At 40.0% G+C, this 27066-nt stretch overlaps 1 protein-coding gene and 1 pseudogene across 2 annotated transcripts in view; both read right to left on the bottom strand.

Moving 5' to 3' along the window:
* Positions 1 to 21123, bottom strand: part of Znf385d (zinc finger protein 385D) — an 885608-nt gene extending 864485 nt beyond the window's left edge. For both annotated transcript variants that reach the window (XM_076931609.1, XM_076931608.1), the window contains exon 1: positions 20887 to 21123. In XM_076931609.1, the coding sequence (XP_076787724.1) occupies positions 20887 to 20989 (103 nt within the window). In that variant the 5' untranslated portion in view covers positions 20990 to 21123. The remainder of the gene's footprint in view (positions 1 to 20886) is intronic.
* Positions 2405 to 3360, bottom strand: LOC117705691 (nuclear distribution protein nudE homolog 1 pseudogene; annotated as a pseudogene).
* Positions 21124 to 27066: the final 5943 nt, after the last annotated feature.

Below are 27066 nucleotides of genomic sequence, written 5' to 3'. Positions count from 1 at the left end.
CTTCTCCCATTACTAAAAAACTTGAAATGATTAGTAAATCATTTTTTATTTACTCATGAAACAACAAAATATACAGAGCATGTATTTGTTGGGTATAGAATAAAATTCTACCTGCACTCGTTTGAATTTTGAGTATGACACATCATTTAATATCATCTTTCTTTTGTGTAAATGCATGTGTGTGTGTGTGTATTTGCATGTGGATGTACGTGTCTGTGTACACATATATGCAGCCAAGAGGTCAATCTTGACTGTGTTCCTTATTTGCTCTCCAATTTGTTTTTTTCATTAATGTATTTATCCATTCACTTTACATCAAGATCATAGCCATCTCCTCCTTCTGGTCCTCCCTCCCCACCACACACAAAATCCTTTTCCTTCTTCCTTTCTCCTCTGAAAAGGGGGAGGTTCCCCTGGGTATCACTCCACCCTTGCAAGTCAAGTCACTGCAGGACTAGGTGTATTCCTTCCTGCTGAGGCCAGACAAGGCAGCCTAGTTTGAGAAACAGGATCCATAGGCAGCTCACAGACACAAGGCCAGCCCTTGGTGTAGTTGTTAAAGATCCACATAAAGACCTGGCTGCACATCTGTCACGTATGTGTGAAAGGCCTAGGTCGAGCCCATGTATGTTTTCTGGTTGATGGTTTAGTCATTGAGAGCCTCCAGAGGTCCAGATTAGTTGACTCTGTTGGTCTTCCTGGGTAGTTCCTATTTCTTCCATGCCCCTTAATCCTTCCTGGAACTCTTCCATAAAGCAACTCTGTCCAATGTTTGGCTGTGGGTCTCTGCATCAGATTTTTAAGACAGTCTTTCACTGCAACAAAAGCTCACTGATGGAGTCAACTGTGTGGACAGTGAGCCTTAGGAATCCTCTTCCTGTAATCCTCTCTCAATGCTGGATTATAGGCAGGCATGTGCCATCATGCTTGGGTTATCAAGGGGATGATGGGCATCTGAACTCAGGTCTTCATTCTACTTTAGAAAGCATACTACCCAAAATGCCATCACTTCAAACCCTTTACCTCTATTTCTTAATAAGTAAAAGGGGGTTCTGTACTGCACATTTAAAAGCAGAATATTAAGGAGGGCAGGTCAAGAGAAATGAGAAGAAAAGAGGCAGAAGCAAGAGGCCAAACACAAATGGTATTGTTTACTCAAGGTTACATAAAGCACTGTCTTAAAGGGATTTCACCAGTTGTGGCCACTAGAATTCCATTTCTTAAATGTTCATTCTTATAGCTAAAAATGAGAAAGACAGGGATAGAGAGAGAAAGAGAGACAGAGACAGAGAAACACAGAGGTTGAAAACATGAAATTGGGTAAATGGAAAATGATTGATGATAAATGATAGTTATATAGATGATTGATATATGAATGATAGATAATAGATAGGCAGATAGTAGAGAATGCGAGTTAATTTTGGTTGTCAATTTTACTAGCTCTAGAACAACTGAGAAAAACTTTGGGTCATAAGTGTGGAGGATGCTCTTGATTAGATCAATTGAAATGAGATGAACCAACCCTAAATTCAGACACCACCTGCCATAGGTTAGCTAGATATAGCAAGGCCCAAGGGAAAAGTGTTTGCCTCTGCCTGCTTGTCTTCATATCTGCCAAAGTTCATCTTTTCTGTTGCTACAACTGTCATTGCCACTGCCACCACCATTGCTATCCTCCTTTGCTGACAGTGGAACCCAGCTCTGCTGCAGCAGCTTGCTTCTTTCTTTCTTTCTTTCTTTCTTTCTTTCTTTCTTTCTTTCTTTCTTTCTTTCTTTCTTCTTCTTCTTCTTCTTCTTCTTCTTCTTCTTCTTCTTCTTCTTCCTCTTCCTCTTCCTCTTCCTCTTCCTCTTCCTTTTCCTCTTCTTTTTCTTTCTTTTTTTTTTGAGCAGGCATTTTATTTTATTTCTTATAAAAAATAAAGTTCATCTTTTCCCAGGTTATTATGTCTAAGGAGAACAAATAGCCAAGCAGCTTTAAACCACCTTGGGAATGTCAGTACTGCACAGAAAGTTCTAGGTTCGACTCTAGGTCAGTGTTGCCCCATCAACTAGAAAATAAGCCAAGTGAAGGGTGCCAAGCTCTGGTGTATATGTGCTTTTCTCATTGTGGCCCTAAGTGTGAGGCAGCACCACATCCCAGAGACAAGAGACAAGCTGGCATTGCAAATCCTGTGTTGGGTTTTCCACATCCCCACGGATCATCTGGCAGTGATCTCCAGCTCACGCTTCAGTCACCCTGGTTGCTCTATGGTGTCTGTATGACAACACTGCTGGCTGGATAAAGTTCTGTTCTTAGGGATGGTGTAACAAAGGCCAGTGCAATGCAAGTTTTCCAGGGTCCTGATGCACATGTCACCCCAACATCAGTGCAGGGGCCACAGGAAAAGCAGGAGTCAGGGTTTATCTATAGAGGATAGCCTTCCACTGATCCTTTATCACCCACACTGGTGCTACCTGGCCTTCTGTCAACGCCATCTCTGTTTTTGGTTCCTTGCCCAAGGCTGGCCCACTTGTCCGGCTTGGGGACTGATCATACATGAAGTTCCTGCATGATGATAGTTTGAACTCCAGGGCCCCAAACTTCCAAAGCAGGTCCCTAACGATGTTTAGGGCTGATATCTGGGCTGCAGGTGTGAGTGGGGTCCCACTACTGGAGCTATCCAGACCATGTCTGAACATTCCTGGTGTGCTCAAACCAGAGCTAGGTCTTCTGTGAGCTATTGGAGTTGATGGTACAGAGCCTGTGGCCTGCACAGCCATGTTTGTTCTTTTGGCCTCCCCTGAACCTGGCAAGGGTGTTCAGGGTTTGTCTTGCTTCTGCTGCACAGCTAATTCCTGCCTCAGATTTTGGGCTTCATTTGCACGGATTCTCGAGGATCCTCCTTATCCAGCTCGCTCTCTAGGAAGGCATTTCTTTCGATGGCTTGATTCAAACGCTGCTCAAAGGCTTCCAGAGACATGATTGTGGCTCGTTTGGCTCTTTCTGGGTCATCATTGGCTTGTTCCAGTTCCTGGATATATTTCTGCAGTTTGGTCTTTAATGGCTTTTGTCTGAGCCAGGCCATGATTCTCCAAGGTCGAGATGTGCCGGTAACCCTCTGAATGCTACATTTCAAATTTCCCCTTCACAGACCCCAGCTCCATTCGAAGGCGGTTATTTTCTGACAATAGGTCCCGGTTCCTGGTTTCAGTTTACTGCAGCTGACTCTCCAATTCAGCTTTGTATTCCCTGCTTCCTTCCTGGAATTCTCAGAGCTCCTCCTGTATATTCTCTGCCCTCTGCTTGTAGGTCCTGGCCAGGTCTCTCCAATAGTTTGTTTCTTCCTCCTCTAAACCAAAACTCTGTCCTGAGTCCTCCATGATAAAATGGGCAAGAGCTCACTCTTCTGTGGCATAATGTCCCACCCAGGCAGGGATGATTCCAGCGAGGAGCGGCAGCACCCAGCTTCTTAAGCCCTCTAACACAAACCAAAGACTAACAGTTGTTCTAGAATCATGCAAGCATTCAACCTCAGATTGTGACTTCTAGAGCACCCACATTATGGACTGAACAGCCACTATTGGACTATACAGATTGTACAATGTGTAACAAAAGACGGTTGAATAAGCTACATTTTAATATATATCCTGTTCTCTCTTTATATATAATCCCAACAAGATAGATATATACATAATTGCTAGATAATACAATGATAGGTAGATAGATGACACTTAGTTAAGAGATGGTAGATAAATGACAGAAAGACTACAGAGAAGAAAATGGTGATGATACTTTAAAAGACGTGGACAGAGGGATTTGTAATATAAGAACATAGACCAATTATCTGAACATCCAAATGGCATGTTTCTGTTGGTTTTTTTTTTTTCAATTCAAAATTATCCTGAATGATTTACATTAAACTTCTTACAAAGTAGGTCTTCAGTAAATCAGTGAAAGAAACAAAATGATGACAGGAAATAGTAAGAACAAGAGGGAAGACTGAAAATAAAAAACCTGAGTCTAACATTAAGTGAGCAAAACATTTACTATGCACACAATGTGCAATAGTCAGTGTGTACAGGAAATTAAGACAGCAAGTACAATAAGGCCTATGTTATTGTGAGCATATTAATTATATAAAAAGTTCAGGGATGGGCATTAGCACATAAAAGGAAATTTCTATCACAGAGATTATCAAGAAGTTCACAGACATAATTACAGAGGACAATCTCAGTCTTAACACAATGAAGCTTTCAGATGAGAAGAAAATTAGACCCTAGCATATTATTATCCCCAGAACTCTATATGAACTTGAATTCTCCTTAAGTCTCAAGAATTTCATAGAGGGAGAAACGCTAATTTCAGGGCAGGCCTCAACTGTAATATGTGGCTTAAGAGATTTAGATTTACATGGTCGGGTTTTTTGTGAAGTTGGTTAAGATTTTGTGAACTGGTATCTTTTTCTGGTGTGTGTGTGTGTTGTATATACTTACTAGTGTATGTGTACACATATGTGTTTCCTTGGGGAAGCCAATAATATATGTTGTTGTCTTTTCTCAATCACTTTTCACCTTTTTTGTTTGAGATGTATCTCACTGAACCTGAATGTCATGAATTGGTTAGATAGGCTGCTGAGCTACAGAGGATCTCCTGATTCCAGCTGTCCTGCTACCCCACTGATGATACAATTATAAGCATATGCCACTAACCTTGGCTTTTTATAAGGGTTCTAAAGGTCTGATCTCAGGCCCTCATACTTGCATAGCAAACATTTTGCAGAGTTGGCCATCTCCCTAGTTCTGAGAATGGGCTTCCTCACAGACTCCCTAGCACCATTTAGTTTCACAGAAGCAGACTAAGTTAATTTCACTTATTGTCTGGCCAAGAGTTCCATATTTTGACAATTGTCATTATGCAGAATATAAGAAACTTAAAACATCCATATAACAAAGCCTGTTAGGCAGCTAAGAAATAGATATCTGAATGCTATGAAAGTAAGAGTTATGTTCACAAGATATTTTATTTACTTTTCCATCCCAGTACTGTATCAGCTAGAGTAAGCTAACCTGTGCTGATGTAGCAAAACCTAAAATCTTGTCCTTCCAGTTAGAACCTGCACCTAGAGCCAACCTGGGGTGCTGACTCTGCACTCACTCCTACAAAATCCAGAGGGAGCCCAACTCACAGGTGCTCTAACATGAATAGGATCACAGGAAAGGCCACGAAATCTGCCCCACCACCACCCAGAGTAACTAGGACCCACGGAATCCAGGGATGTAGGAACCCCCACCTACCCAGTGGCATGGGTTCCTTCTGGCTTGTACCTGCACCTGGAGAAGACCTGGGGCACTGGTCCACAACCACTTCTTCCACACCCCGAGGGAGACCGATTCCAAGGTGCTCTCAAATTTCCAGGATCACAGTATTACAAAAGAAGCTCGACTCCCAGGAGGTCAGACACACCCAAGATCACTGGAGCTCTGACACACTCAAGATCACAGTTTAGGCCACAACATCTTTCCCAACAACCGGAGTAACTGGGACCCCACAGGAGCCAGGGCTCTGGCTCCCCACCTAGTCCTGCAACACCAGGAGAAAGCTTGACTCCCAAGAGCTCTGACACAACAGGATCTCAGGAACTTCGTCACACCAGGATTTCAGGATCCCAGAGGCAGCTTGACTCCCAGGATCTCTGACATACCCTGGATCTCAAGATCACAGGATCTCAGAATCACAGGGTCACAGAGACAGTTAAACTCCCAGGTATTCTGACACAACCAGGATCAGTGGAGGGACAGGTTCCAGTAAAAGACAGCAAGGGCAATTAGCACTAGAGATAACCAAATGGAGAGAGGCAAGCACAAGAACATAAGCAATAGAAACAAAAGCAATTTTACAACATCAGAACCCAGTTCTTCCATCACATCAAGCCCTAGATACCTTAGCACACCTGAAAAACAAGATTCAGTTCTAAAATCCCATCTCATGAGTATAACAGACAAATTTAAGAAGGACATAAATAACTCACTTAAAGAAAATCAGGAGAACAAAGGTAAACAAGTAGAAAAAATTAAAATGAAAACAAATAAATGTTTTAAAGAAATACAGGAAAGCATAATCAAACAGGTAAAGGAATTGAACAAAACCATCCAGGATCTAAAAATGGAAACAGAAACATTAAACACAAAGGGAGACAAACCTGGAGATCAAATCCTAGAAAAGAGATCAAGAGTCACAAATGCAAGCATCACCAACAGAATATAAGAGATAGACGAGACAAACTCAGGCATAGAAGATATCCTAGAAGATATTGTCACAACAGTCAAAGACAATGCAAAAAGCCAATGGCTCCTAACTGAAAACATTCAAGAAATTCAGGACACAATGAAAAGACTGAACTTAAGAAAAATAGGTATAGAAGAGAGTGAAGATTCCCAACTCAAAGGGCCAGCTAACATCTTCTACAAAATTATAGAAGAAAATATCTCTAACCAAAAGAAAGAGATGCCCATAAACGTAGAAGAAACAACACCAAACAAATGGGACCAGAAAAGAAATTCCTCCCATCACATAATAATTAAAACACTAAATGCACAGAACAAAGAAAGAATATTGAAAGCAGTAAGGGCAAAGGGTCAAGTAACATATAAAAGATGACTCATCAGAATTATGCCAGGCTTCTCAGCAGAGACTATAAAAGCCAGAAGATCTTGGGCAGATGTCATACAGATTCAAAGAGAACAAAAATGTCAGCCCAGGCTATTATACCCAGTAAAACTCTCAATTACCATAGATGAAAAAAACCAATATATTCCATGACAAAACCAAATTTAAACAATATCTTTCCACCAATTCAGCCCTATAAAACATAATAAAAGGAAAACTCCAACACAAGGAGAAACACTACACCCAGGAAAAAGAAGACACTAATCTTCTTACAACAAACCCAAAAGAAGAGAAACACACAAGCATAATTCTACCTCTAACAACAAAAAATAACAGGAAAAAATCATTGGTCCTTAATATCTCTCAATTCCCCAATAAAAAGACAAACTTGCAGGCTGAATATCAAAACAGGACCCAGGATTTTGCTACATACAGGAAACACATCTCAGTAACAAAGACAGTTATTACCTCAAAGTAAAAGGCTGAAAAAGTTTTCCAGGCAAATGGTCCCAAGAAGCAAGCTGGAGTATCAATTGTAGTACCCGATAAAATAGACGTTTAACCAAATGTTATCAAAAAAAAAAAAAAATGGAAAAGGACATAAAATACTCATCAAAGGAGAAATCCACCAAGAGAAACTCTCAATTCTGAACATCTATGCCTCAAATGCAAGGGCACTCACATATGTTAAAAAAAAAAAAAAAATTACTGAAGCACACATTGAACCTCACACAATAATAGTAGGAGACTTTAACACCCCACTCTCACCAATGAACAGGTTGTGGAAACAGAAACTAAATAGAGACAGTGTAACTAACAGAAGCTATGAACCAAATGGATTTAACAGATATCTCCAGAATATTTCATACTAAAACAAAAGAATATGCCTTCTTCTCAGCACCTCATAGTACCTTCTCCAAAATTGACCATATAATCAGACACAAAACAAGCCTGAACAGGTAAAAGAATATTGAAATAATCCCAAGCATCCTATCAGATCACCACAGACTAAGACTGGTCTTCAACAACAACAAAAACAACAGGAATCCCACATACACATAAAAGCTGAAAAACTATCTACTCAAGGATAACTTGGTCAGGGAAGAACTAAAGAAAGAAATTGAAGACTTTTTACAATTTAATGAAAATGAAGGCATACCATACCTAAATTTTTGGGACACAATGAAAGCAGTGTTAAGAGAAAAACCCACAGCTCTGAGTGCTTCCATAAAGAAACTGAAGAGAGCATACACTAGCTTAACAGCACATCTGAAAGCTCTAGAACAAAAGGAAGTGAATACACACAAGAGGAGCAGAGAGCAGGTAATTATCAAACTCAGGGCTGAAATCAACCAAGTAAAAACAAAGAGAACTATACAAGGAATCAACAAAACCAGGATCTGGTTCTTTGAGATTAACAGGATAGATAAACCCTTCACTAAACTAACCAGAGGACACAGAGATAGTATCCAAATTAACAAAATAAGATGAAAATGGAGACATAACAACAGAAATTGAAAAATTTCAAAAAATTATCAGATCTTACTACAAAAGCCTATACGCAGCAGAACTAAAAAATCTAAATGAAATGAATGATTTTCTAGACAGACACCAAATATCAAAGTTAAATCAGGATCAGATAAGCCATCTAAACAGTCCCACAACCCATAAAAAATATAACAAGTTGTTAATAGTCTTCCAACCAAAAAAATCACAGGACCAGATGGCTTTAGTGCAGAATTCTATCAGACCTTCAAAGAAGACCTAATACCAATGCTTCTCAAAGTATTTCATAAATTAGAAAGAGAAGGAACACTATCTAATACATTCTATGAAGGTACAGTTACACTAATGCCTAAAACACACAAAGACCCAACAAAGAAAGAGAACTTCAGAGAAATTTTCCGCATGAATATTGATGCAAAAATACTCATTCACCATGATCAAGTAGGCTTCATCCCAGGGATGCAAGGATGGCTCAATATATGAAAATCCATCAATATAATCCACTATATAAGAAACTCAAAGAATAAAACCACATGATCATCTCATTAGATGCTGAAAACATCTTTGAGAAAATACAATATTCCTTTATGCTAAAAAAGATTAGAGAAAATAAGAATTCAAGGTCCATACATAAATATAATAAAAACAATGTACAGCAAGTCAATAGCCAACATCAAACTAAATGGAGAGAAACTTGAATCATTCCCACTAAAATCAGGGACAAGACAAGGCTGTGCACTCCCCGCCCCAAAGCAATCTACAGATTCAAAACAATCTCCCTCAAAATTACAATTCAATTTTCAGAGACTGAAAGAACTATTCTTATATTTATCTGAAATAACAAAAGACACAGGATATCAAAAACCTCTCAACAATAGAAAAACTTCTGGGGCAATCATCATCCCTGACCTCAAGCTATACTACAGAGCAATAGTGATAAAAACTGCATGGTATTGGTACAGAGACAGACAGATAGATAGATCAATGGGATAGAATTGAAGACCCAGAAATGAACCCATACAATGTTGGTAATTTGATCTTTGACAAAGGAATCAAAACTATCCAGTGGGAGGGGGGAGGCATTTTCAATAAATGGTGCCGGTTCAACTGGAGGTCAGCATTTAGAAATAGGCACATAGGTCTATTCTTATCTCCTTGTACAAAGCTAAAGTGGAAGTGGATCAAGGACCTCCACATAAAGCCAGATACAATAAATCTAATAGAAGAGGAAGTTGGGGAAGAGCCTCAAACACATTGGCACAGGAGAAAATTTTCTGAACAAAATGCCAATGGTTTATGCTCTAAGATCAAGAATTGACAAATGGGACCTAATAAAATTGAAAATCTTCTGTAAGGCGAAGTACACTGTCACTAGGACAAAATGGCAATACATAGATTGGGAAAAAATCTTTACCAGTCCTACTAGAGAGCTAATATCCAAAATATACAAAGAACTCAAGAAGTTCGAATCCAGACAACCAAATAACCCTGTTAAAATATGAGGTACAGAGCTAAACAGAGAATTCTGAACCGAGGAAGTTCTAATGGCTGAGAAGCACTTAAATGTTCAGCATCCTTAGTCATCAGGGAAATGCAAATCAAAACAACCCTGAGATTCCACCTCACACCAGTCAGAATGGCCAAGATCAAAAACTTAGGTGACAGCAGATGCTGTCGAGGAGGGGAACACTTCTCTATTGCTGGTGGAATTGCAAGCTGGTACAATGACTCAGGAAATCAGCATGGCAGCTCCTCAGAAAATTGAAAATAGTTCTACCTGAGGACCCAGCTACACCAATCCCGGGCATATACCCAAAAAATGATCCAACATATAAGAAGGACACATAGTCCACTATTTTCATAGCAGCCTTATTTTTAATAGCCAGAAACTGGAAGGAACCCAGATGTCCTTCAACAGAGGAATGGATAAAAAGACAAATAAAGGATACATCCACATCAATGTCCTGAGTCTCCTTTGATGGAATTTATGAAATAGAAATGAATACTTGCCATCCTCTGAGACACTGCTAATCATGGTGATCGCTCAGGTGGCACATTTTGCTTCTTTCCAGTCGTAGAAGTCAAGCAGCTTCTAATATGATTTGACTATTCCGTCCCTGTTGAGATGGCTTACTAAAACTTTTATTATTCCCAAACACACAGTATTGGCTACTAAATACTGTATTTGATTTTTAAGGATGCAAACAGCACAGCAGTTAGCTGCGCAATGCAGAACCAGCTGATGCTACGTATAAAATACACTTAAGAAGGTAGTTGGGTTGCTGGGTTTCAAAATCAAACTTGCTGAATAACACAAACTTCCTAGAGACAGATACTGAACAGGATGACTCACTATCCCAATGTGGGAAGTCACAGGAAAGGCAGCAACTAGAGGAGGGACTGGAGACTGTGCGCTTTTTCCAAACTCAGGCAAAACATTTGTTGAAATCTGAATGTAACAGCATTAATTTATGCAAAGATTTCTTTTGGAGCACCTAACTAGTAATCTAATCAATTTAGAAACTGATTAATGAGTCTGGCAACTTTCCTTAAGGACCATATCAAGGGATTTGAAATAACTGTTAGAGTCACTTCAGCATTTGCATAAAACTCATTTATCTGTACCACAGGTCTAAGTGGTTAGAAAATCCATCTGGGAAGACATTTTCTTAGTGCCACTTTGATGTTGTCAGTTACCAGGTGCTCTCTAGCAGCTCCAAAACTATAGGGTCACTGTGTGAAACCTCAGGAAGAAGAAGCTGGTTCCCTAGTTTGCAGAAAGGACAGATGGCCATCGGGCCAGCAAAGAGAGCACCAGGCTTGTGTGCATGTGGAATGTTCACAATACAATGGTTCCACCCACATGAATGTCACATAAGATTTCATTTTCCTCACATTTTTACACACACACACACACACACACACACACACACACACACACACACACACACACACAAAGAAAAAGACTTCAGGCAAATGAGAAGATCCCTGTCTGGATACAAATAAAGAGGTTATGGGGCTGAAGCTTACTTTTATAACTCTAACCTTGCATGAGGCCACGGGTTGAAGCTTCTGAACTAACAACAAGTCTAATAGGATGTGAAACACTTACCCATCCAATCTATAAAAAGAAACAAGTAAATATTATAGGCATAATTCGCATGTTCTATGAAATACTCTTTTAATATAATTGTTCAATATATACTTAGATATGAAACTGTAAATTCCATCATTTCTAAATACTGAGTATATTATTATAAAAATATTTTCTTTGTGACAAATTTAAAAATGTTCTTAAATAATTTTATATATGCTGAAAACCCTTAATTAGAATAAATTTTACTTTCATTACAACCAATTTCTTAAAATAATTCTTTGGAATCCTGAGTGTTTCTTCCTCAAGTCTTAAAAAAAATTAATATAAGAAAACACATCCTAACTCACGATTTAAAGAGGACATTCTTGTTATTCTCAAAGAATTTTCTTTTCAGCTGAAACTACATTAATTTATATATATACAGAGTCAAAGAGTAAGACATTGGGCTCATATACATTTTATACTTAAACTAAGAACTATATAAGCCTCTTACTAATAAAAAAAACAAATCAAGAGTTGTCTATAAATTTTGTAAGAATTGGTAAATGTAAAATTTTAAAAAGTTTCTTTCTACTTAGGAAATCTCTCTTTTAAAGTCCCGAGACATTTATATAAACATACTCAAAACTCTCAATTAACTAGCAATCCAGTTGTGCTCATTTTTTTTTCTAGAAAAAACAGACAACTATGCTATAAAATATCTAATGGATTCTTCTGCTGATTTTAAGGCAAAGTTCACAGTATCTTTAGATACTTACAGAAAAGCAATTTAATTTCCATGTCTGTCACGAGTGTAATTTTACAATTTATTTAATTACAAATGGTTTATGGGGTGTACTTTATTTTTTAAAACCTGCAGGAATTAGAGCACTGCACATTCCTGTATCCTAGTAGCACTGACCAACTAAATCTCTGATACTCGGGGACATGAAAAGCTCTCTGTTACAGAAAACTCAGGTGTGCTTACCATGGCTTACTGGACACATCACAAGGTGATCTGTACCTCCTCCACATGGGGGTCCCAGGGGCCTACTCCCATTCCTCTATTTCCATGGGTTCCTTTATGAAACAGGAACATTACTTCAAAATTATGAAAAAAAAAAAAAAAACAGCTTAAGCCCACTGCCCTAGAGCCATTATCAAGAGCATCATTAAGATAACCAAATTAGATAGGACACTGTTTCAGAGTTCCCTATCCCCTTAGTGCCTTTTGAAATCTTTGAAGTTAAGCCTAACTAGAAATAATTCTAGGAACTAAAGTACCATATACTCTGTATAGATGATTTTTTGCAAGTTTCTGATATATTAACAAGGATATCACCGATGAACCATTCTTGTCCATATTTCAATCACACAAGAGGAAATACTCTTACCAGAAGAAATTGCCTTTTGTTTTTCTAGAGAAAAATAGACTTCAAATTCTATGTGTTTTGGGTCTGATGCTTTCTAAAAACTCATAGTCAAATTAGTGGCCAAAAACTGTGTGCACACTTCCCAGACCCAGGTTTGAGCTCCTTTCTCTGTCATATTTTTACAATAAATTTTCCTCTATGAAGTTTTTTCATCTTAACTATTGTGATGTACAGTTCAGTGCTGGGTAAACATCACACAGCTTGATGAGTTTTCACAAGTGAGCAAGTCCATTCAGACAATACCAGGGGTGAACAGGAGGGGTCACTTCAGGTCCTTAGTCCCCTTGCCTCTTAGAAGCAACCAGGAGCAGAGCTCAGAAGTTGGTTTTGCTTGAGAATTGAAAATTACATGAGCGCATTGTGCTTTGGGTGCCATGTAGCACTTGTGCCTCAATATTAATATTATACTGGTAACACTAACATACTGAACTCTGAAACTTCAGCTTGCTTATTCATTCCATAATCATTTAGGGCCTCTGTTATTCCTGTTTACATGGTTTCTAAGAATTCTAAACACGTTGCCAAAAATTGTTTAGAGCAGGCAGAATTCTTGAGTATGACAAAAGAAATAACGTAAACGGTACATCATGAAAATTCTTAAACATTTTTTGTAATAAAATCACTATTTAAGAACTAAAATGTCAATGAAATAAGAAGAAATGATTTACAAAATTACCTATTTGATAAGTGATTTATATACAGAACATAAAAGAACTCTTAGTATTCAACAATAGCAATAAACAAATGCCTGGCTCAAAAATGGGCAAAGGACAGGCTCTTCTCTGTGGACGATCACATGCAAAGTAGTAAATATCACACATGCATTCAAGAAGTGCAAGTCCAGTGGGACGACATCTCATCAAACTGGATAGCTACCATCAAACCACAGAAAGCATGCACTGAGAGAGATGGAGAGACATAGCCCAGTGTTCTGTTTGTGGGACTGTACAGTGATAAATTAATGGTCCTCAAAAGATTACAAAGGGAACTACATATAACCAAGCAGCTTTCACTACTTGTTGTTATATACCAAACAAACTGAAATTTGTGCTTGGAAGAAAACTTTGTACACTAATTTTCAGAGGAAAATTACTCATGATAGCTAAAACTTTAAGAAATCATTAGAAAATGGTCATATAAGCAAATGACAAGTCTAAAAGAAGAAAATTCTGAATATGCTCCAATAATGATGAAATTTAAGGACATTTGGTGCTGAGCCTCAGTTTTATAAGAAGAGAAGAGTTGAGGAGCAGTTTGACAGTGATGGCTACAGAACAGTGTGAGTGTCCTTCATACCACTGAACTGTAGAGCTAAAAATGACCAGGATGGCAAACATTTTATTTGTATATTTATCACATTATAACAATTGGAAAATTTGAACCATAAATAACTAATGAATATATATATCTATTCAGTAACACCGATCATTGCTTTCTATAAAAAAAAAAATTGTGCATGAAGTAAATTAAAACTCCGATAAGTGGTTAAATGCGTAGTTAAGTCACAGCACAATTACCATAAGTTCTTATTAGTTGATATTTATAGTCAACAGCATTTTGTGGCTGATAAATTTTGCTTATCTTTCTAAATGTTTATTTGTAGTTATCTCATTAAGCTTATAGCTGATGCATTTTATCCCAAGACTGTATCTATAATTAGCAGAGGTTAGAGACTTTAGCTGTTGGCCCTTCTGAGTGCTGAGATAGTCTTTGGCACAGGTCCTCATCTTTAAAGTGAGTTTAACAATAATTTCTAAGATTCAGAGGTTAAAGCTAAAGAGGCATCTATATTCTATAATGAAATGGAAAGAAGAGAGTAGCTGTCTAAAGCAATGATGTTTATGCATTCAACACTGCACTCCATGAAGATGGGGGGGGGGGTCTCAAATCTTTCGTCAGCTCTGATATCCTTGCATGAGTACTCCATAGGGCATTCTGAATCATTCACCCTCGTGACTGATTGCGTTACATGATGGAGTAGAGAATAAAATGGAGTGGTTGCCTATGCGATTATGATGCAAAATTTGATCAAATTTTAAATATGTTATAATAATGGGGTTTAAAATGTATTAAATGTCACATCCTTTCTGAATTTTTAACTTTCCTTACAGCTACTTTCATACACCTAGCACACAATACAATATACAGGTGATGACTGACAATATACATCTATACAGCCACCTTCCCATTCCACACTGACAAAACGCCAATTCCAAATCCTTAGAATTTATCATTGTTACCTTATTTAGTCAGTTCAGACAGGATTATCTGATGACTATGAAATGCAGAGTGTCCTAGGCTGTCACCAATGACCTTGGATTCTCTCACAATATCACAACCGAGGGGGGAAAAAAGAGGGTCTTGGCACAGAAAGGAAAGGGAAATATGAAGCAACAGTCACAGTTGATGAGACCACAAGCCTAGTATAGTCGAGCAAATGAAGGGTAAGGAAGGAACAGTTATTTCCTAAGCCCTCCTAAATAAACATAGCCTTGCTTACAGCTTGATTTATGCCTAAGGGTGTTGTCAGATACAGAGCCTCTATAACCACAAAATAATAAACCTCTGGTATTTTTTTTTTTTAATTTGCTTACAATGATTTTTCTTGGGAAATATTACACAGGACATAAATATTAGTTAATTAGTTAATTAATTAAAGATCCAATTATTAATGGATTCATGACATTTTTTTTTTAATCAAGTGAAAAAGAACCAAAATTTAACAACTGAGGTAGGGAAATGGCCTACGAGTAATGTACTCACTCAACCTGTTCTAGGCCCTGGTTCCAATTCTCACTCACTTCTACCCCATAAACATCCTAAGTGCTTCACATGGACTGCCTTGCTATGTCTTCAATCGAGAACTTTCTTAGCCCTCAGTGAAAGGCAAAGCCATGGGAGCAGATACATACAAAAAATGTTCAGCAAATTGACTCAGTTCTTACAACTTACAAGGAATAAGGTAAGGATTCAAACTAAATCATGAGTTTTCAAGCTCAGACATAGCCACAGAAGGTTCGTGATAATTCTTATCAGATCCATTTTAATACCCAATTCTCCTATGCATAGGAAACAGACCCTGGAAAACTCAGTGTAAAAACTGTAACTCTTATTCTTTCTCTACTGAGGAATAAAAAGGCTTTGGAAAACTGAGGCTGTTAACTACTAAACATTGAGTATAACAGATTCTTTGGAAATCTAGATTTCTCAGAGTGCTTTCTGCAATTCATTAAGGAGCTCATGCCTCAAAGGATTGACACTCTGGAAATATTGCATTCCTTTTTTTTTTTTTTTTCCCAAAAGAAAGTAGAGGGAGAGTAAAGGAGTCAACTCCAAGAAATTCCAAAATATGCCACAAAACTTAAATATTTTGTAGCTCAGACAATCCACACAAAAGCACACTTTCTCTTTGTGTCTTATATGCACACACTGAACAAAGCAATGTCTGGTCCCATGTTTTGAGAAGCCCCCAGGAATCAACACAAACCGAGCATCCTACACTCCACCATGATGATGGGTCTAATGTGTACCAGACACACCAAGATTAGTTATTTCCCATGATGGCATACATAACTACATGCACTGTGCACCATTTCAAAGCTCTCCTTAAAATACCCTCTAATGAATGCCAAACACTCATTTGAGTTGCAACGTTTTCATGGATGAATATGGGCAAACTGGCCCTTTGCATCCCATATGCAGCAAAGCATTACCAGCACAGTTGAACAGCAATATGAGTAAGTGGTGAAGACATTCGACATCCCTCTGCTACCCTAGAACTATGTTAGGTATCCTTCCATTCATAAGACAGAAATATTATACTCTTCATAATACATTCCCAATCTAGGCAACTACTAGAAGTTGTACCAAAATATCTGAATATGAAAAAAAATTACATTCAAAGTTGGAAAGGGGCTTTGCAAAGGAATATGACCTATGTATGTCATTGGGGACCTTTCTCTATATATAATTTTCTTTCATGTTAAGGAAAGAATGAGCCCCCAATGGGAAAGACACCAGATTTGGCTTCTGTGACAAAATATGATTGGCAGTGGTGAATACAGTAGCTAACATCCATTTTTGACAGTTCTAAGATTGAAAGTCAAAGACCAATGTGCTAGAGATTTAGTAACAGCCACAGGCCCTCCTGAAGTGTAGTCATCATGTTACTGTGATCGCTTCCACATCTTATAGTCACTAATTTCAGGATAGCAACTCCATCTTTATGGCCCCTCCAATTGTCCTTTCCAAAGACTGTACCTCTAAGTTCCATCATATAAGAAGTTAATCATGACTTTCAGGAAAACGCAATGTTCAATCTACCATAAGGAGCTATCACTAATTTTATCAGGCCCTAAAAGTTATGAATAAATACATTTTTAATGTACTGAAAAATTTAAAGGCTCTCCAGTGTGTTATCTACTTGTTTAAAATATAATTTAAACTCGTAAATTTTGTACACGTACTCTCCATAATCTTTTAAAGTGCTATTTAAGTGTTCACTTGATTTTCATTCAACCTGAAGCCTTTATTTTATTCAAACTTTCACTTTACGGTACTCATTAGAAAACCAAGTCCAATTTACCTTCAGTTTTAAGGACTTTTAAACACTCAGACTTGCATATACCTTTTCAATATTAGTTTCTTCAACCTCTGATGTCAATATGACATACACCTCACAAAGTTTAAATTACCTTCCTAAGATCTGCTTGTTAAAATTACCACATAATATCCATAAAAACCTTGGTCCTATAGTAGTAATATGGAGTTAAAACAACTTTGAAGCACAGTAAAGAAGGCATCTGTGCAGAGCTGGTGAGCAGCTCGTGTACAGAAGAAGTACGGAATCTGGATTGGAATCCCGGAAACCAATAAAAAAGAATGGGCGTGGTCCAACCCCAGTGCACTGGAGTGAGGCAAACCCAGGCAGGCCTCAGGGGCTTGCTAGCCCCGATGAAACACTAAGTTCAGTGAGAAACCCTATCTCAGGGGAATAAAGCTGAGAGTGATGGAGCAGAACACAGGATGTTCTCCAGCCTCTGCACAAGCACAAGCATGCATACACACTCACTCTTGCATGCATACTTGTACACACACAGATACAGTTTATCTGTGTAAAGAACTTAACTATTTGGCTCTTGTCATAAAACATTTTACACTTTGGCATTTAATATTTCACTACTGGCCTAAGGTTTAGTATATTTGGTAACTATGACATCTATGCCAAAACACATCTGTAAGTCAGTTATCACTACTGTTTGCTGTCTGCATGCCTCTGTTAATCTTATACATATTCAGAAATACTTTGTTTACAATAGACAAAACGGGAGTTTTAGGACTCTGACTGTATTGAGGAAAGACAAACGAAATGTCTGTTTCACGCATTGCTCTTACTGGAAGTACCAGTATCAACCCGTAAAGAAAAAAAAAAAAGAAAAAAAGAAAGAAAGAAAGATTACAGTAATACTCTGAGTTTAATAAGACAGAGAAATTTAGTTTTTCTTTAAAACAATGTACCTTGGAAGTGCAGCAATGCACAGAATATCATTTTAATTTCTCAAGATTACCAAATTCTGGTTAGGGAAGATGGTTCAAATTCTGGTTAGGGAAGATGGTTCATGGTGTTACGGAGCTTGCACTTCAACAAGCATGACTGACTTCCTGAATTCAATTCCTGGACCCCACATGGTATGAAGAAAAACACTGACTCCTACAAGTTACCCCCGGCCTCAATATGTAGGCCTTCTATACATCCTTCTACCCACTCATACGAATATATACAAAAAATAAATATACAAACAAAAAGAGACTATTCTCAAAATTTGAAAAGCTGTCCCCACACCTGAAGTATTAGTAACATTAGTGTCCCAAAATGTTTGTCTAATTTTTATTTTTTTACCAGTCATTTATTTTTATTTGGTAATTACACAAGAACCCAGCTACAGTGAGTTTATACAGCTGGAGGCTCCAAGAAGACGAAGGATGCCATGTACTTGGGCAGCTGCGTACATTTTACAACGAGACACAGGCTTTTAATTAAATTTCAAATAAAATAAGTTCTTAGCAGAAGTGGCTGTCATTACTATAACTGGAAAGTGCTTTGTTGGATGGCAGTCATTTATCATTATTGAACATTTGAGGCACCTGCTAAATAGCAAATCACAGCAGGAGGAGTAATTGTTTTGAAAATACCATGGAAAATTAAAAGGGAATTTTGAAACAAGAGGCTCCTACCTTATAATAGAAATATAGCATCCTACAGGACTCGAGCTTTGATTACAGGTGGGCTGAAATAAAACTGCAAAGTCCTAAGGACAAGACTACAACCACAAAAATGTGTTGGTACCAGTGACAGTATTAAGGGCTATACTGCAGTGCTATTTGTTTGCAATAAGGAAACTCAAGAATTGCCATTGTGGTAAATGGCAGAACACAGCAGTCAAAGCCTTCCCTGGAGCTAGTGGCTTAGTTATATAAGTGTTACACACAATTTTCTGCCAACCCATGCTTCCGTCCCCCTTCAGGTTACATCAGACAAGTTTACTGACATTATGTGAATCAATATGTGAGCACATCATTGCTGTATTAGCATAACCCATTCTTTGAGAGATTTTACTGTGGTGGTGGAACTGCCTTTGGATTCTAGCAGCCTTGGGTTCCAAACCACTGACTTTCCCCATTTCCACATCTCCTAGACCCCTTATCCTCGACTCAGCTTCGTAACAGGGATGGTAAACCCAAAGCTGATATCTTAGGGTCCTAGACAATATAACTGGCTTTGAAACAAGATGTCCAGTGGGTAAGACAACACCAGGTATGCCACTACTGAAGTAGTCAAAGGGCCCGTCTTCAGTCCTACTTTGTGGCTCAAGTGTCTTTCCCCTAAAACAGGTATCACTTAATTTACTTCATTCTGAAACTGTACATAACTCAAGATGCTTGCCCATTCTGCGGTCTATTGTTTAGCTTCACAAATGCCATGCTTTAATTAATTACTGAGGAACATCTGGGAATACATATAAAAAAATCATGGCAACCCCAGAAATGCTGTGCTGTGTCCTTCTATGGATTAAAGTGACCCACAGAGACAGACTTTGAGATGCAGCAGTGGGACATGAGTTACTCAGCACAAGCCAAAGTGTCAGTGAACCAGGGGGCATGGACCTCTCACATGGTGTACCAAAACCTAGTGGATAGATACATCAAAGGCAGCTTCATAGACAAACTAGCAAATAGCCCTGGACTGCCAGAGAGCTCTCCAGACAGAAAAGTGGAAATGTCAGAGAATGGTGATAGTTCTGTGTATAAACTTCAGTATCTCCCATCTTTCCGGTGGGTTCCGGGTCCCATCATTTGGAGACTCTCAAATGTCCAAGAATCTTGCCTTCCTCATGCAAAATGACAACCTCCCCCCTCCCTGACCCCCAGGCAAACATAGATACATGGATATCTTCTAGAAAAACGAAAACAAGATTAAATTTATGTGTGTGTGTATGTGTGTGTGTGTGTGTGTGTGTGTGTGTGTGTTGGGGGCAGAGGGTACTAGAGTACTTCACATTAGAAAACATAATTGTGTAGGCTGTGGTACTCTCCGACCCCAACTTACACACACAAGAAAACTTCTAGATACAAGAAGTTAAGGCATGCCAAAGGCCTGTGTATTCTTCTAACTGGGTCGCCTGTGTGTAATATACCCAATCAGTCAATGAACTAGAATTCTGAAGGTCACTGGTTAACTTGTGGGTTTCCACTGCCACCCTACAAGTCAATTTGGACCTTCTGAAGGGATGCTTCTAGAACTCACTATCTTCTCCCTGACCTCAAATCCTATGCATTTAAAGTAATAATAATAATAATAATAATAATAATTATTATTATTATTATTATTATTATTATTATTAAAGAAATCAATTGGTAGGCTAGCCCACTATGCCTCCATATCCCAAAAACTTCTCCAGGGTTCAAGAATGACACATCCCACATACATCCAACAAGCTATAGACACCAAAGCATGCTTGAAGGCAGCGAAGCTGGGCTGATGTCTCCTTGCTAGAGGTCCCTCTGAACTGAGCTTTGTGAGGAGGGTAAGACTTCCAGCATGGGGCAGCCCAGTCTGCAGAGAGGTGCAAAGGAATGGAGCGGGGAGGCGAGGGGGGGGGGAGGGGGGGTCGTGGGGGGGGGAGTTGTCTGACTGTGACAGCCGCCCATTCTGGCGCTCGACTCACCAGCTCCTAGCTGCTTTTTCTGTGTCCCAGGAAGCTTCTGCTTTCCTCCCGCTGCGCTCTTCATCTTCCTGCAGCCCACCGCGCAGCGCCCGGGACCGGGCATAAGGCATCAGCTGCCACCCCGGGCACTTGGGTGTCCCAGAAGGTGCACGGCTACACCGCCGAGTTGCGAAGAGGTCAGCACTGACGGGGGGAAAAGCGGCTGTGGACCGCGGGTTGCGCGGCTCTCCTGGGAGAGCCAACCTCAGCCGCCGCCGCCACTGCCGCCGCCGCCACTGCCGCCGCCGCGCTCTCAGCTCCAAGTGTCCCGAATCCGCGCCGCCCCAGGTTCAGCCCCGAGTCGAGGTGCGAGCCCGCCAAGCAGGGGCTCCTGCAGAGCGGCCAGACGCCTGGACGCCAACCAAGAGGGGTCTAACGCGCCTATCCAACCGGTAATGAGTGTGACCCACAGGCGCGAGGCAGGGAAAAGCGTTAAAGCACTAGAGAAGATACTCAGAGGAGCAGCTTCTAGGGACTCTCCTGTGCCCAGGTTCTTCGCGCTCCTGCTTTGTCTGTATCATTTTACACTCCACCCTGCTCAGCTTTAATAGTATTCCCAACCGCCCACACAGCCACAGCGCACAAGGAAACACTGAAAGAAGCCACTGCCACGACACGCAATGTCCACAGCCACAGGACCCCCCTGCTTTGCCTTCCTTTCTTGATCTCCCCTCCTCTTTCCATCCCTCCGGATTCTAGGGTGTACCAGTGCGCTTTTCCACGTTAATCTTTCTCAGGACTCATCCCAGGGTCTTGCTGAAGTTCAGATGTCAATACCACACAGGTCAGGAGGGAAGGAGCCGCCTGAGCTTCTGCTGCTTTGTTTGGCAGAGGCTTTGATCACATTTTGAGTTGTAATACACAGAGAAGCAAACAAAACATAATAAATAAATAAACAAATAAACAAACAGATAAGTTTATTAGTATTAGCACATAAGAAAAGGATCGTCCAGAAGCCCACTGTGGCTGCATTAACCCACTTTGGCGGGGTTCTCAGAAGGGAGCAGGCTTCCTTGTTTTCTAATACTTGCTGAAACAGTTGTAATATAAACTTAACCATTACTAGCAAGCTGTTTTTTCATGGGGTTCAGGATGCTGGGAGAGAACCAAGTGTTTTGGGATAAAATGCATGCAAGATTAATATTGTTAGTAATCAGTCTTGGTACAAGCCTGGGGACTTCTAGTGCTGGAAATATTGGGGAAACAGTGTATATGATATCAAGAGAAATTCATTTAAATAACCTCCCACCAGTCATTTGGAAAGAAAAAGTGTAGAGCTGGAAAACTGCTCAGAGGTTAACAGAGTTTGCTATTTTGCCATGGAACCAAGTTCAGATCCCAGCACCCATCACCAGCTCACCTAGAATACCAGCTCCAAAAAGGAGAATACTCCTTTATTGCTGGTGGAAATGCAAACTTGTACAACTACCTTGGAAATCAATCTGGTGGTGTCTCAGAAAGTTTAGGCTAGCTCTACCTCTATATCCAGCTATACTACTCCCCAGTGTATACCCAAAAGCTGCTCCACCAAGGACACTTTCTCAACTAGATTCATAGCAGCCTTATTCAGAATAGCCAAAAGTGGAAACAATGCAGATGTCCCTCAACCAAAGAATGCATACAGAAAAATGTGGTAGATTTACACAATAAATTACTACTCAGCTATTAAAAACAAGGACATTGTGAAATTTACAGGCAAATGGATGGAACTAGAAAATATCATGAGTTAGGCAACCCAGATTCAGAAAGATACACATGGTATGTACTCACAAATGGATATTAGCCATAAATTTCAGGATAGACATCCTACAATCCACAGACCCAAAGAAGCTACGTAACAAGGAAGGCCCAAGAGAGGGTGCTTGAATTTCACTCAGAAGGTGAAATAAAATAGACATTTGAAGCAGACTGAGAGAGGGTAATTGGAGGGAGAGGGCATGGGGAGGATAGTTAGAGGGGGAGGTGAGAGGGATGAAAGAAAGAAGGGAAATCAGTGAAAGAGGCTGGAGACCTGGGACAATGGAGGCCCCTGTGAGGATAGGTGACCCTAGCTGAGACTTCTGGCAGAAGATGGATATGGAACCTGAAGGTGCCACCTCCTGTAGTCAAGTATGACTTCCAGTGGAGGAAAGGAGACACAAACCCATGCACAAAACTTTTGACCCAAAATTTGTCCTGCCTATAAAATGTGCAAGAATAAAGATGAAGCAGAGTTTGAGGGAATGGGCAACCTGTGTCTGGCCCAAATTGAGACTTGGCACATAGGGAAAAGCCAGCCTCTGAGGCTATTAATGATATTTTGCTATGCTTTCAGACAGAAGCCAAGCACAACTGTCACCTTAGAGGCTTCATCCAACAGCTAATGGAAACATTCAGAGACCCACACCCAAGCATTAGGCAGAACTCAGGGAGTCCTATGGAAGAGTTGGGAGAAGTATTTGGGGGCTTTGGAGATGTCAAGAACAACTCAAGAAGGCCTACACAACCATCTAACCTGGTCCCATAGAAGCTCACTGAATTTAAGCATATGTAGCAGATATGCAACTAGGTTTTCATGTGAGTCCTGCAGCATTTGGAATGGGGACTGTCTCTGTTGCCTGCCTTCAGATCCCCTTCCACTAGCTGGAATGTCATGTCTGGACTCAGTAGAAAAGGATGCACTTATTCCTGAAGGGACTTGATGTGCCAGGGTGGGTTGATACCCAGAAAGAATGGTGCCTCCCCTTCTCTTAAGGGAAAGAGGTAATGGGAGAATGGGGTAGGAAGGGGAAACTGGGAGGAGAGGAGGGGGATGGGCTGTGATCAGGATGTAAAGTGAATAAGAAAGAAAGAAAGAAAGAAAGAAAGAAAGAAAGAAAGAAAGAAAGAAAGAAAGAAAGAAAGCCAACTCCACAGTATTGGGCACTCTCTTTTGATGTCTGCATACACACACACACACACACACACACACACACACACAAACACACACACATGTCGGGCCTGACATGAGGTCTAATCTCCATTCAACCTTTACCCTTCAGTCAAGTACACAGGTGGAGGGAGTGATGAACAGGCCCCAGGCCCTAGAGAGATTTACATACTAATGAGGTACCTGACGGCCAGAGGGTGGAGCCAAATAAGCATTCCTCCCCAGTCCCTCCCCTCTCTCTTTCCCTATTTAACTCAGGTCTGCCCTGGGTTTAGGGGGTGTGCATCCAGATCCATCTACCATCCGTCATGCCAATAAACCAGTTTTGGAAACCCAAAGACTTCCTCCTGTGTTGGGGCCGCACTGTGTTGGAGCTGTGGAGAGGCCTTTAGTGAGCAGCTGGGCCTAACTTCCACCTGGAGGAACCCAGGGTGTTCCCAGCCAACTACACACAGACTGGGGTGAGGAACTCTCTGCGATTTCTCCAACTGTTTTTACCTACACACACACACACACACACACACACACACACACACACACATACATATAAATCTTTTTTCAAACTGTAAATTATAACCTCTCTGCTGCAGTCTGTTGACTTTCAAAGGTATCTGTTGTTGCTCTGTTGTTGTCTTAAGCACTCAAATCACTTGTCAAAAAGGAAAAGTGAAAGGAAACTAAGAGCAAAAAGTAAATGTGCCAAAGATGCACTGTGGCTTGGCTTACACTGATTGCTAAGATTACCGTGTCCCACGGTCCTCACCCAGTACTTTGTTCAGGGTTGAATTGTATGCCTGTGTGCTTCATTTTACCTGGTGCTTACTAAGGACTGATCATGCTGAAGTCCTTTGCCGGGGTGAACTCAATCTGGCTCTGTTCATGCTTTGAAAATATACTAAAGAACACCATATTCAGCAGGTTATGTTGCTAAAAGCACATTATGATAAAGTCCCAGATGTGCAAGACCTGAGAGAAGACACATTTCAAGATAAGCCTAATTGTCTAACATGATATGGTACAATAGAGGAGGAAATGAAGAATGTGGGAATTGTCTAAACCTTGTCAAAATGAGTCATAGATGCTCCCTGGAGAGTGTGCTTAGCAGGGGTACATCATCACCTGAGATATACCAAGATTAGTCAGGCAGAAGAGGTTACTAGGGTAATCTTGAGCCTGAGAGACCACAACTGCAGAAAACATTTTCTGCAAAGAAAATTTTCAGAAAGAAGGTCAAGACAGCTAGGGAAAGGACTGTCCATATAGGAACAAAAAAAAAAGGCTTGTGGGGAATATAATACAAGGATGTTGAAAGAAATATCACAGAGATGTAACCGGTAGAAACTACAAGGAAGGGGTGAATCTTGTAGTGGTGGTTCTGATGCTGCCCCATTCCCTAATTAGTTCTTGATCTGTCAGTAAAGAAGACATGGGCAAAATTGCTGGATAGAAGGAATAGGCAGAACTTCCAGGTCCCTAGAGGAAAAGAGACAGATGCGAGGGAGGAGAGTACAGTTCACTGTGCTTTGGAGACAGAAAGACCAATCAGTCATGTGAGGTATCAGGAGGAGTGGTGGCCTGTGGTCAGGGGTGTTTAGCAGGAACTAGATGAATCTGAGGCAGGTGGGAGGTGAAGAGATAAGAATACCATAAGGGCATGCTTTTCCAGGCCTGAGATTTTAGCACACATCAATTGTGTCAGAAAGCAAGTTGAAAATGAGCAACGTGTGTGTGTATGTGTGTGTGTGTGTGTGTGTGTGTGTGTGTGTGTGTGTGTGTTTTATTCATTGATTTAAAGAAAACTGGGTAAGGGCTGGTAGCACAGCCTGTTCCTGGAACTTAGGCTGGGTAGCAAAAGCTACATGCAACAGGATCTGTTCACAATATCAAGAAGGTTGGCACCCAGGGAGCTAGGTGGTCACCATCTATGAAGTTTGAGAACTCAGAAAGGGACTGAGCTAAGTCATGAGGGGCTGGAGCACTGGGCAAGGAGACCAGGCCAAAGCAAGAGTGCTTTTTAAAATTACACACAACAGTGTTTGGTAAAAAGGTTATGATAAAAGAAATTATAAATATTTAAATAAGTATTAGGTAGACACAGATGAGACATCAAAGCATATCCAAAAGGTAGAAAGAATTCTTAATAGTGGTTTAGATAATTAGATAATTAGATACCATGAAACTAAATTAGAATTTGTGTGTGTGTGTGTGTGTGTGTGTGTGTGTGTGTGACATAGTAACTGATAATACATGGGGTTGAAGAGCATAAAGGAGGGACATTAACATATAGAGAAAGAGCTATTCATTTGGAAGAAAACTGGTTCAAGACTTAGTTAATTGCATTCAAGAACACACCTGCACTACAGAGGTACCAGGATTTTGAGTGGCAAGGCAAACCTAGAAAGATATTGTTTTCTGAAAAATCGTAACAAAAAATGAAGATGAAAAGGATGAAGGCTAGGAGGAGGATAGTATACATATTGAAAGTAACATCCAATCATACCCTCGTGATGAGCGTATGGGTCATAATGTTCCAGGTGAGACAAAAGGAGAAATGATTGAGTTGCATTTGGAAGGAGAATGTGAATTAGTGAGTCAAGAGTGTGAGTGATTGGTCTTAGAGAAAATGGTCACTTGTTGCTTAAAAACAGGGACAAGAGACAAGAAAGAAATTGCTTGGACACTTCAAAGTGGGTAAAAATACACAGAAAATGTACACATTATTCTGTCCTCAGAAAGAGGGACTGAGTCCTTTTGCTGAACTATAACCAACAGGAGATATCATTAGGAGATAAACTGTGGAAATATTCAGAATAACTTATCATAGGGATACTATAGTGACTCAACTATAAAAAATGGGCAGGCAAGTTGTCTCAGTGGGTAACAGTGCCAGCCACCAAGCCCAACCACCTGAGTTTGATCCCTGAAACCTACATAGTAGAAGAGAATGAACTTCCATAAGTCCTCTTCTGACATTTACACATGCACACAGATATACATGTATAAAGAAGGTAATCCTCTCAATAACACAGAAGACACAGTGTAGAAGTAAAGGATACAAATGTTCCTACCAGGGATAAGTAATCAACAGAGCAGAAACCATCAATAGGGAGTGTGTTTTATAAAGTAGAACTAGAGTGGCCTATGAGCCTTCCAGGTTTGCCATTGGTTTGCAGTGCTGTCCTTTCTACTCTCTGACACTTCAAACACTCCACAATAGTTATTAAATGCTCAGA

Source organism: Arvicanthis niloticus, chromosome 3 (assembly GCF_011762505.2).
Source record: "Arvicanthis niloticus isolate mArvNil1 chromosome 3, mArvNil1.pat.X, whole genome shotgun sequence".
Lineage (NCBI taxonomy): Eukaryota > Metazoa > Chordata > Mammalia > Rodentia > Muridae > Arvicanthis > Arvicanthis niloticus.
This window is presented reverse-complemented; position numbering and strand designations above follow the sequence as displayed.